Below are 13167 nucleotides of genomic sequence, written 5' to 3'. Positions count from 1 at the left end.
CAACATCATTCCCCCAAGGTAACAGAGGAAATCAAGGCCGTGGAACCCCTACCCACCAAGGTGCAAGAGGCAGTGGTCGTGGCAGAGGCCGCGGAGGAACAGTTGCTAGAACTGCCTGTGTTATAAGTGAAGAACCAACCTTGGAAGAGGCTGAAGAAGAGCGCGCCACCGTCCATGCGGCGGTAGAACACCAAGGTCCGAATAAACAATTTGGTGTAATCCAAACCCCCGCCACTCATCACGGTAAGCCATTTCAGCTTTTGATTGATTGTGGCAGTACCCATTCATTCCTTTCTCCTAGGTGCTTGCAAAAATTAAACTTGAGTCAAAAATCAGCTAGAAAAATGATTGTAGAGTTAGCCAGTGGGAAAGAAGTAATATCTCGCCACTCTATAGGAAACCTTGATTTTGAGCTGGGTAATGAGCAAACTCACGGTCACTTTAGAGTCTTGCCATTAGGAATTTATGATGGAATCCTTGGGATGGATTGGTTAATTGCAAACAAAGCTAGCATTCATTGTAACCAGGGGAGTATCACTTTTGAAAATGAGCATGGCCAAGTAATATCTGTTCAGGGGATCACAGGAAAACCTAAGTCTAGAGTAGTCAAGGCAAAACATCTTCTCAAGGGAACACGTAAGGGTCAGCAAGTTTTCTTAGTCAAACTCAACAAAGTCATTGAACCTAGTATGGAGACAGAACCCTCTTGGCTCCAAGAATTCTCTGACATCTTCCCTGACGAGCTTACAGGGTTACCGCCTCCTCGAGAAGTCGACCATGAAATCGAGGTGATCCCTGGAGCTCAACCCGTCTCAAAAACTCCCTATAAAATGTCCCTTCCTGAAGCCATTGAACTTAAGGAGCAACTTTCCCAACTCATTGAACAAGGATTTGTACGCCCCAGTAGCTCTCCTTGGGGAGCACCTGTTCTTTTCCAAAAAAAGAAGGACGGGACTCTCCGCCTCTGCATAGATTATCGAGGGCTAAATCAAGTCACTGTCAAGAATAAGTATCCTATCCCTCGCATCGATGAACTTCTTGATAGGCTTCATGGGGCCAAAGTCTTCTCAAAAATAGATTTGAGGTCTGGTTACTATCAGATCAAAGTCAAGGAAGCAGATATACCCAAAACAGCCTTCAATACCCGTTATGGCCACTATGAGTTTACTGTAATGTCATTCGGGTTAACCAATGCTCCTGCAACCTTCAACCGCCTAATGCAAGATATATTCCGCCCGTACTTGGATGAGTTTGTGCTTGTTTTCTTTGATGACATCCTAATCTACTCCAAATCAATGGAAGAGCATGAGGAGCATGTGCGTAGAGTTCTGCAATTGCTGCGCAGACACAAACTCTATGCCAAGAAGAGCAAATGTACCTTCTTTACTCAACAAATTGAGTATCTTGGATTCATCGTCTCCAAGGATGGCATCTCAGTAGACCCCGCCAAGGTCAAGGATATTCTAGAATGGCCACCCCCTAAATCAGTTCGTGAAGTTCGTGGATTCTTGGGAATCACGGGTTGGTATAGGATTTTTATCAAAGATTATGCCTTGGTAGCTGCACCCTTGACAGATCTTCTTAAGAAGGATTGCAAAATAGTGTGGCTGCCAATCCATCAAAACAGCTTTGATCAGCTGAAAGTCATTATTACTTCTGCCCCAGTCTTAAAGCTTCCTGATTTCTCCAAGGAATTTGAAGTGGTTACCGATGCTAGTAGTCTAGCACTTGGTGGTGTCTTAGGCCAAGAAGGAAGACCAGTCGCTTATACTTCCCGCAAGCTGAAGCAATATGAAGCAAACTATGCCACCCATGATTTGGAACTCTTAGCAGTTGTTCATTGCCTCAAATTATGGAGACATTATCTCTTGGGAGGCAAATTCCAGCTTGTAACTGACCACAAAAGTCTAAAGTGGATCTTCACCCAGCCTAACCTCAACATGCGGCAAAGGAGATGGATTGAAATTCTACAAGAATATGATTTCGACATCAAATTCCGCCCTGGGAAAGATAATGTGGTAGCTGATGCACTTAGCCGCAAATCTTTCTTGAATGCAATTTCAATGCCAAATAATCCCATACTGGTCAAGGTGGAAGAAGTCTCATCTCATGACCCAGATTATCAAAGGATGATAAAGTTAGTAGAAGAAGGGGGACATTCAGAGAAAGAGAAGAATCTAATCAAGGGATACTCCACTCATGAAGGAAGCCTCTACTTCAATCACAAGCTATGTATCCCTAAGGATCCTGCTTTAAAGAAACTAATCCTCCATGAAGCTCATGATAGCCCTGCTGCAGGACACCCAGGTTATGCAAAAACATTAAATGCAGTAAGAAGGAGCTTTCATTGGGCAGGCTTGAAAAATGATGTGCTTCGGTACTTGAAACAATGTCTCTCATGCCAAAGGATCAAGGCTGAAAGAGTCAAGATGCCTGGAAAGCTTCAACCCTTAGATATTCCCCAAATGAAGTGGGAGTGCATTAGTATGGATTTTGTCACAAGTCTCCCCACTGTTCAAGGAGGATATGACTCCATTCTAGTAGTAGTGGACTTACTTACCAAAGTAGCTCACCTTATACCAGCAAAGAAGACCTTCAAAGCTTCTGATGTTGCTCGTATATTCATCAAGGAAGTCTTCAAACTTCATGGTCTCCCAAAAAGAATAGTAAGTGATCGGGATTCTGACTTCACCTCAAAATTCTGGCAGTCTTTATTTCAAGCTCTGGGGACCCAACTTTGCTTTAGCACAGCTTATCACCCAGAGACCGATGGCCAGACTGAAAGAGTCAATCAAGTAATTGAAGACATTCTCAGAGCATACTGTGGACGGGAACCCAGAAGGTGGATTCAATACCTTCCTCTGGTGGAATTCGCCTACAATGCGTCTTATCATCAAAGCATAGGAATGTCACCATTCAAAGCACTCTATGGGCAAGAATGCTTGTCTCCTCTAAATTTCTCTGATCCGACCATAAGAGTTGAGGCATCCAGGAAAATGCTCGAAGAGATGGAGGAACAAACCAAAGCTATCCAAAGGGATATTAAAGCTGCCCAAGATCGACAAAAGCATTATGCTGACAACAAAAGGTCTGAAAGGATCTTCAAGGAAGGAGACAAAGTTCTTCTACGAGTGCGCCCCAAACGAAGTTCTCTATCACTTGGGAAATATAAGAAGCTCAGCCCTAGGTATTGTGGTCCTTATACAGTTATCAAGTGTCTAGGTAAAAGTGCCTATAAACTCCAACTTCCAGCCCATATCAAAGTCCATAATGTATTTCATGTAAGTCTGTTAAAGCCATATGTCCCCAGTCTCGATCATATTCTTGATGATGAACAAGTTGTAATCCCTACTCAAGGAGTCCTTGAATTACAGCCCAATAGCATCATAGATTCTAGGGAAAGGCAACTCCGAAATAGAACTCTTGTAGAACATCTAGTTCAGTGGAAAGATTACCCTGAAGAAGATGCAACTTGGGAAGATGAAGCTACACTCTTAAAGGATTATCCCCAATTCATGACGAGATGAGGACATCTCGATTTCTTTAAGGGGGGAAGGATGTAACGTACCCATCTTCACTAATAAAGAAATGTCCATGTAATTATGAGTTTTTATAGTATAAATATCAATAATTTTATTATTTGAGTCATTTCCAATTAGAATCTTCAAATTCTGAGCCCAAATTTGGAATCTGCGCGCGATTTTACCCTAATATAGGATTTTACAGCATCCAAAACGGACACCGGATCAAGCCTATACGCTAATTTCAATCATTTTAGTTATAAAACGGCGACCTTTAAACCTTAATAAATGCACGACCGCACGTCCGTTTGACGAACGGTCTGAACCCCTGCGACCAGGAGAACCTCCCGGACAAAAAAATTTTTCGCCCCTCGGGGCGGTCCGGCACGCAAATCGAGGCGGGCGCCCCAAATTTGGGTACCCCGCCCCAAAATTTGGTCCGTACACACTTACTAGGGCGCCCGTACAATGGCCGCCCAAGAACCAAAGGACGGCCGCCCACTGTTTGGTCCACGCGTACCTTTGGGCGGACACCCAGACCGGATAAGGTACATGCGTACCACTCCTTTCCCAGACAGCCAGCACCGTACCTTTCCCGTAGACCCATGCAGACCACTGGTCCAAAGCCTTTGAAGGTACACCGTCCTTTCGTCCCTGCTTTGCGCAGCGCCCGCACCCTCACCCCTCAGCTATATAAACCCCCGGGGTGCTCCTCAGTCGGCACGCACTTCTGTGTAGCGTATGCCCTGTTGTGCTGCTGTCCGTACCGTCGTAGCGTACTTGCTGCAAGTACAGCCGCCCTTGCAGCCACCCCTCTCACAGCCCCTCATTTGGCTCTTTTCAGATAAGCCAATTTTCCTCCATCCTCCTCTTGCCATGGACCAGTGTCCTTAACTCTTCTCCCCCCCCCCCCCCCCGTGTGAATAGACTTACAGAGAGGCTTGCAGCCACCCCTCCCAGCCCTCTCCACGTTTTTACCTTTGCCCTTAAGGACACCCTCACAATTCCCCCCCCCCCCATTTGCGTAGACTTTAGTAAGGGATTTTTTACTCAAGCGAGGGTTCGTGCGCCATTTTTCTTTTGCTCATACGGTGAGCAAACGAGCTCGGGATTCAGATCCGACTGAAGCGTTTCGATCGCAGCAGCGAGCTCTGCAAGGCGACACCTACGATGGCCTCATCCCGGAGACGGCAAAATATTACCTCAAGAGGCGCACGTAACAACGAGATGGAGGGAGATGCGCCCAACGCGGCTCCAGTCCCTTTTCAAGCCGCTCAAGGAAACGGTGGCCAGGTTAGATTGGTTAATTTTCAAAAGAAGAGATTTTTTTTCTTAAAATTAGTATTAATGAATGGTGTCTTTTCCTCTTAAAATGACGACATAAAAATTATATGAAATTATGAATTATGTGATGTTGTTTTCGATAAATTACGTTGAAATTGCTATCTTCATGAATTGTGAATGCTATACTTAGAAAATTGCATTGAAGTTGTTATCTTTGGAATTCAAGATTTTTTTTTGGCTTTAACGCTAACTCCGTTCCGTGCTTGTGTAGCCGGGCGGCGTCGTTAGTAAAGCCCGGTAATGGTCCAGGGTATCCCTCATACCTTTGGAGGAATAAGGATCGCCGATTGAGGCGAGAGATTATGAGGCTGCCTAGTTCTGAGGGCCCAGGCTAGTGCGGTAAATAAGCCCACCCTAGTGCGCAGACATCCCTCTGAGGGGCGGGAGGATCAAGCGATGGAGCCTGAGAGGGCGACAGGCCGGCTTGAGTCCTCGCCAGCGGCCGACGATGAGGTGTATGGTCCCGTAGGGTTTTGCCCAGCATGTAGAGGCTGGAAGGCCGAATTCTAGATCATCGGCAGAATAAGAATAAGAGAGCCGGATTGGCTTGTATGGAAATGGATTCATGTATAAACTTTTTATATAATTGCATCTTGTCTTTGGTATGATTGTATTGTGTAAGAAGGCTGTTATAACGAACCTTGTGAAGAAGGGCCCTAATTAAGGAATATGCTTATTTATGTCAAACAGTGTGGTAGTATTAATTAGAAAACAAATTGATGCGTGAGTAGGGTGGAAAGTGGGAGGATGGAATGCCCTGACGGCACCATCCTACGGATGGGTGGACCCGATTAGTCGGGTAGCTTTCCAACAAATTAAGTGGAAGCCCTACGTTAGATAGTTAGGTTCTTGGGCAACTCTATTCAAGAGACTAGGTCAGCGGCTGTGCCTTGCATAAGATGAGGAAAAAAGCGTTGTCCCTAGAAATCAAGTCTAAGTAGTTGCCCAATTTTTGATCAATTGCCCTATGGGTGATTTGATGTTTAGGAAATCACGCTCCCCCTGCGGGATAGAGCTAGGTCATACCTATGAATCGTATCCTTGAATCTCTACAGGGTCAAGGTGTCGATGAATAGGAAATTTATCCTAAGATAAGACTTAGCGGACTATCTTAAGTGTTTCTCCCATTTTTAGAGGGAGGAACCTTACATATAAAGTGCTGGCTAAATCTGTTGCTCTCAGAATTGCTCCTCAGTTGAGGAAACATGTACACAAAAACCAATCTGGGTTTATTGGGGGCAGGTCCATATTGGACAATATACTGTCAGTGCAACTGGGGATTGAACTTGCTCAAAAAACTGCTCAGAACATGGTTATGCTGCAGATAGATTATGCCAAAGCATTTGATATAGTTGCTTGGGATTTCATTGAACAGGTTCTTCAAAAGATGGGCTTTGGGAAGAAAATAAGCAGATGCATATATCTGTTAGGGGCTGCAGCATATTCTAGGGTTCTCATCAATGGCAGATTAAGTCCTCCAGTTTATATGAGCAGATCAGTCAGACAAGGATGCCCCTTGAGTCCCCTTTTTTTTGCAGTGGCCACACATCCCCTCTTTACTTTTTTGGAAACTCAAGCTGCTGCAGGCAATATTCAAGGGCTTCAACTTACCAGAGAGCAACTCTTAGCCTTGGGATTTGCAGATGATACCATCTTGTTTCTACAGGCTTCTAATAGGAACATTTTCAAATGCATGCAATATATATCTCTGTTCTCTTTGGCTGCTGGAATGAACCTGAATCTGCATAAATCTCACTTAATTGATATTACTGCAGAAAATTTTAATGCATTGATATGGGCTGGTAAGAGAGTGCATCAGGGTCACATTTTTAGACATCTGGGCTATCCTATTGGAGTCAATGTGACTAACAAACAGCTCACATCTTGGGTGACAGACAAAGTTCAGACCAAAATTGCTTCATGGTTCTGTGATGAATGGCCTCTACATGTTAGATTGAGGATTGTGCAATCTATCCTGCTTCCCTATCTGCTCTATTATATCCCTCTGTTGAACTGGAAACCTTCACACTTGAGTATTTTTGAAACTGCATTCAAAAGGTTCTTATGGGGGAACAAGGGGAAAACCTGTGCATTCATCAAATGGGATATGATCTGTCAACCCAAAGTGAGAGGGGGACTGGGAGTGCTAAATCTGGCTGCACATGCTCATGCAAGAAGAGCAACCATGATTAAACACATGTTTTCAAGAGATACTTTATGGGCTAGATGCATGTGGCAGATCATTGGCTATTCTGTTGTGTATTTCCATGGGGCTTGGGATTTATCTGATTGGGAGAAACTCTTTTCACATGCACCTTTGAAAACAGGTTGTCAAACTGCACAACTTTTTATTGACTCATGGAAACACATCTGCTCCTTTCTGATTTGGGATGGCAGAGTTAGATACACAGGGAACTCACTAGTAGGGGATGAAAATGTGTTTTGGAGTTTTTTGTTTAAAAAGGCACCCTGTTATAAATTGGGTAGGAAAGCTTTGACAATGTACAAGAAAGGGGTCAGGCACATCAAGCAGCTAATTGATTCTGATGGCAAGTTTGTTTTATTCTTGACAGCTAAGAGAAGGTTTAGATTAGGCTGCAATTTCAGACTTGCTTGGAATGAACTATGTACATACACATTCAATCTGCAGATTCCACCTAATACCAATTTGTGGGAAAGGTTCAGAGACTGGCAGCTTCCAGGGGAGGCAGTTTCTTGGTGGAAGTCCACAACCTCACAGTTTTATCAGGTTCTCTTGGCACAACAGAATATATCAGAAAGATGCAATAAATTGTGGAGAATGCATAGATCTCAGGATTGGTGGATTGCCAGATTATCATCAATATGGAGCTTACCCTGTTCACATAAGCACAAAGTGTTTGTTTGGAGACTCTTAGCAGGTGCCCTGCCTACTGGGGAGTTGCTTCACAAGAAAAACATTGGCAATGGGAAATGTGCCCTCTGTGGGAAAATGGAAAACATTAAACATGTATTTTGGTATTGTAAACCAGTCAAAGAATGGTGGCAATGGATTTTGTCTCACATTCAACAGTGTATGCCTGTTAAAATTACACAGTTTTCAGTAACCTTTGGTTTATGCCCTATGCCTACTGTTGCATTGCAGTTCTGTATGCAGTCAATAAGGATGTGGTTCTTATTCTATATCTGGAATGCTAGAAACTTTTGGTGCTTTGAAAAAGTTCAGCTTTGCAAGGTAACTGTTCCATGGAACATTATTAGAATTAAAGTGATGGAAGATTGTTACAGCATCACAAATGATCAGCTTAAAGCAGATTGTATGAGGATCATGACTCACCTATAACCCATGAGTCAGAGATGATAATGTAAATAGTAGAGTACATATTTCAAAAAAAAGAAAAGAAAAAAAGAGATCAGTTGATATATACGTTGTTTTTTTTCCTTGCTCCCACGTGGAGGCCTTAGTGAAGGGGAATGATAGATTTGAACAATAAAAAAACTAAATAAGTTATCCTATTGGTATAATGATTCAGACCCAATGAATGCAAGAGGCTTGTTTTGGGAGTCTAGACTCCAGAGATTGAATAGGGTACAGCCTTTTTTTTCTTTTCTTTTTGTAGTCTAATCTCTCGGCTCTAGAGATTGTCCATATCATTATACCTTAAGCATCTTTGTGCTTATGTATTCAACATCTTTGAGCTTTCATTGCTTTAAAAAAAAGAATGTACAACTCTACAAAAGTTGTGGCAAGCCTATAGTGTCTTTCTATGCTTGTTTTAAAAAAAAATACTGAAACACTCACGTGAGGACATGACACAGTACAATGAATTAGAGTTTGTTTTATCAATGAAAGAGGAGCCATGTTTACATATTGTTGTTGCCTATCATTTTGATTCTAGATAGTAGTTTGATGATAGATGAGTGTATGAGTGTTCAACAAATTTATAAACAATAATAACTCTTAGTGTGTAGGTGAGCTAACTCACTACCAGCCTACATGAAATACACACTAGTAGGGTATGTGAACCCATGGACATAGTGTTCCCATGATTTGAACACATATACAAGACCTCCCTTCTTCTGATAGCCCTAGGTTCAAGAGAGTGGATCAAAGCTTATGGGCATAGTGTTCCCATGATTTGTCTTGAGCATAGGCTCAAGCTCGGGGGGGGTGCACTACTAAGCAACCCTATGTATCATGTGTGTTAAAAAACCCCTTATGATTTTTTTATGGATAAAATGACCCTTTTTTTTACCTAACTTTTTTTTTAAAAATCGATTAAAAAAACCCTTCTTATAAATGTATTTCAAAATCGATTAAAAAAACCCTTCTTATAAATGTATTTCTATAATTTACATTAAAATTTTCAATTAAAAAACCCCTTCATTTGAACTCACGTGGTATACTTACATATTTTTAAGTGAACCCCCCGAGGGCTTAAGGTAGTGGATCAAAGCTTAGGGCATAGCATTCCTATGATTTGAACACATGTATCAGACCTCCCTTTTGAGCCCTAGGCTCAAGGCAATGGATCAAAGAAAGCTTATGGGCATAGTGTTCCCATGATTTGTCTTGAGCCTTATGCTTTGATCCACTATCTTGAATCAAAGCCTAGGGCATAGTGTTCCCATGATTTGAACACATGTATACTTTTTGAGAGTCCTAGGATCAAAGCCTACGAGCATAGTGTTTCCATGATTTGAACACATGTTTAAGACCTCCCTTCTTAGAGGCCTAGGCTCAAGACAATGAATCAAAGCCTATGGGACTAAACTTTGCATGATTGCTTGTATCTGATTAAAATGTTCATGTTTATTTTTCTAATCCACATAGTTTAGAATATGGCTTGAAGGTAAGACCCCCAATAATACTTGGGTAAGCTCTTTAATTGAACATATTTAACACTAGACTAGCTAAGGGCCTAGCTCCATTTCTTTTTCCATACTAAGTTATTAGGATTACCTAATATTATGCCTGATATTGATCAAGAGGTCATACTTTGAAAAAACATATAGTTTTGGGTGGTCACACTTCAAAAAACATACGGTTTTGGAGCTTTGGATATGTTAGTTTTGTTGTTTTTTATTTGGTTTTAGACCTTTTTTGCATTCTAGTTGTATATCCACTCTGAAAATATAAGCTTTGATATGAAAAGGGTGCGATTCCACTAGATGTCAGTCTAGAAGCGACATTAGTCTACATATATGAGTCTATGTGTTGAGAGGTGAGCCTAGTTAAAAAAAGGTTCAAAAGACCAAAAGACTCAAATTCTAAAAAACATTAATTTTTTATATCTTGAGGAGAAATCCTAACTAGAACACACATATTTGATTCCATTAATTCACACAAGCAAAAGTAAAGATTGTTTTAATTATAGAGTGAAACCCTCTTTGATGCAAACTCAATCTGAACTAATTGTTGAAAATGATAATATAATCAATTATAGTGCATTAAATGTTAGCTCACATAGAATGGAGCTAGAATCACACACACAATTCTCAAAGATAAGAACATAGAGGTCTAGAGTGTGAAAGAGAATAGTAAGCTCAAAGAAGAGAGATGAAGCTTTCTCTACAAGTACAGAGAGAAACTACAAATGCTCAAAGATAAGAACATAGAGGTGTAAAGTGTGAGAAAGAATGGAAAGCTCAAAGGAGAGAGATGAAGCTCTCTACAAGTACAAAGAGAAATTAAAAATAAGAAGCAACCCTAAACTATACTAGTTAACCATAAGGTGCATGAGTCACTTGAATGGCCATGGAAAAAACATAGTGAGACAAAAGTACCCATAGCATAAGTACATGTCCTCATAATGTAGTACTACCATATGCTAGCAAACCCTCATGTAAAATAAATGTGAGGGTTATAAAGTTTACATATTAGTCTCTAAAAGGGAAGAGGTCCAAATCTTTACAGAAGGCATCAAACTCTTCATGTGATAAGGCTATAATGAAAAGATTTGTCATATTGTCTTGTGTATTGCAATAGCTCAGCTTGATCTCTCTTGCATGGAGCCTCTCTCTCTCTCATGTAACATGATTCTTAACAACTATCATTATGCTCTAATTTTCACTGAGGACAGGAGTAGGGAATAGGAGTAGGGGTGTCTAAAGGGACACAAAGATCCTTCTCCATTAATCTTCTCAACGATACACATTTAATTGTCAATAAATATTGATCTTTGTATTCATCTTTATAGAATCATTGTTTCTTCAATTAGTTGCTTCTTGATTATCCAAGATATGCATGAATTTCTAAGAAATAAATAGTTGCTAAAAGTAGACTATTGTGTATCGTAATCACATGTCTAGTCGGAAAATCATTGAAGGCATGCAGCTCTAAATCACCCCCTTGGCATAGAACAATTTAAGATCTTGAGAGTCTTGTATTGAAGATACATTTAACTTCCTGCCAATGCTTAGTGCCTGGGCAATGCATAAAATTTAAAAGTTGGTTGGATATGTGACCATGAATTGCACACACACAAATAGATTAGGTATCGAATAGCTTGATCATAAGTGGTTATGTCAAATGGTTTATTGACATCATGTAGTCTAAGTTTTATTAGTATAGAGATTAGTTTACAACTTTCCATATTGAACCTCTTGAGCAGTGTCTTGATGTACTTTGAGTACTTAACTAGACCATCATTTTGCTATATAAACTGCATCCCCAAGTAGTAGTGCAAAAGGCCAAGATCTCACATCTCAGAATTAGGCAAGATCAACCTTAAAAGTTGTAACAATGAAATCCTTATTGGTGCCTATTACTAGCATGTTATCTACATAGAGAATGACAATAGGAAAACCTTGCTTATTCTTTTTCACATAGAAAGTGCTTTTCGACCGATGAGTAGATTCTAAATGTGCATTCTCCGTCAAATTTTGATTTGATTTGCAAAAAATTCACCATGAGCCCGTTTCTCTAGAGAAAGGAGGTGTGGAAATCCTAAAATGAGAGTCCATATTTCACCTAATGGGAGGCTTTTTTAGATCAAATTGAAGAGAAAGCTAAGAGCTATCAAAATCCTAAGATTAGGAGAAGAAATGACCACTCAATGATGAGCCCTAGCCATGGAGAGCTTGATGAAGAAAGAGGAAAATCAAAAAAATATGATTAATAGGTGATTAGTGCTAATTGTCTTTCAAAAATTAGTGCTAATTGTCTCTCAAAAATTAGTCTGGTCGTCCCAAAATTTGGTCCAAGGTCCAAAATTTGAACCTAGTAGATCAAAATGAGCCATAATATCTAAGTATCTAATGAGATCTCAATCAAAGCTCACTAATTCCTTGTAGATTAAGCACTCTTGAGCAAGATTAGGATCAAGAAAATTAAGAAAGTCCAAGAAAATGTGGAAAAATTTAAAAAATTTGGATCAAAGACATGGGCTCCGATACCAATGCAAGAAACTAGGGTTGGCCACTCAAGGCATGGAGTGAAAACATGGGTGTGGGTCACCATCCTCACATCTCATATGGGAGAAGTTCACCATGAAACCTTGGGCATGAGAGCTCCAAGAAAGATAATAGTCAAAATGATCCTTAATGTGTGTGTGTGTGTATAATGCCCATGAGCCCTATGTATAATATAGCCCAAGACCCCCAAAAGCACATATGTAAATGACCCTAAGCCCAAGTGCCTAGGGACCATCCCCCATGTACATGTGACACCATATCTACTTCATTACACAAGCTAGACAACAAGGAAAGAGAAAACTAGAGAATAATGGCCAAAGCAAGAGAAGAAACAAGAAAGAGGTAATGACATAGAGACAGAGAGAAAAGCACTAAGTGAATAGATGGAGCCAACATTTATATATATATATATATACACATACATATATACACACACACATGTATCTATATATGTATATATGTGTGTGTGTGTGTGTGTGTGTGTATACGTGTGCAAGAGAGAAAAAGGGGGGGTAATGATATAAAGAGAGAAAAACACCAAGCTAGACAATAAAGAAAGAGAAACCAAGACAATAATAACCAAAGCAAGAAAGAGGTAAGGACATAGAGAGAGAGAAAAGCACTAAGCTAGACAACAAGGAAAGAGAAACCCATCTGAAGAACGGCCAAAGCTAGAAAGGGGTAACTCAAGAGATGGGGAAAAGTTATAGAAGAAGGGAGAGATCAATAACAAAGGAGACGGTTGGGACCAAGAGAATGCCACAAGCCACATGAAGAATAGCACCAAGAAGGCGGCCAAGGGAAGAGCGATATAACAAAAAAAGCTAGGGATAATGAGCTAAAAGAAAATGGGAGAACCAAAAAGAGAAAATAAGCTTGGCATAACAAAGTGGAAAAGAAAATGTAA

The 13167-nt window shown here is 40.7% G+C and overlaps 1 protein-coding gene across 2 annotated transcripts in view; it reads left to right on the top strand.

The window, feature by feature from the left end:
- LOC147630982 (fe(II)/2-oxoglutarate-dependent dioxygenase 4-like) overlaps nucleotides 1–13167 on the top strand; it is a 29621-nt gene that overhangs the window by 8261 nt on the left and 8193 nt on the right. The window contains exon 3 of one of the 2 annotated variants that reach the window (XM_086809325.1): nucleotides 7439–7830. The exons of the other annotated variant lie outside the window; for it this stretch is intronic. Within the exon in view, the coding sequence (XP_086665451.1) occupies nucleotides 7439–7442 (4 nt within the window). The 3' untranslated portion in view covers nucleotides 7443–7830. Of the gene's footprint in view, nucleotides 1–7438; nucleotides 7831–13167 lie in introns of those variants that run through there. 2 annotated transcript variants of the gene reach the window in all.

This window comes from Cibotium barometz, chromosome 15 (assembly GCF_041138505.1).
Source record: "Cibotium barometz isolate CiBa-2024 chromosome 15, ASM4113850v1, whole genome shotgun sequence".
Lineage (NCBI taxonomy): Eukaryota > Viridiplantae > Streptophyta > Polypodiopsida > Cyatheales > Cibotiaceae > Cibotium > Cibotium barometz.
This window is presented reverse-complemented; position numbering and strand designations above follow the sequence as displayed.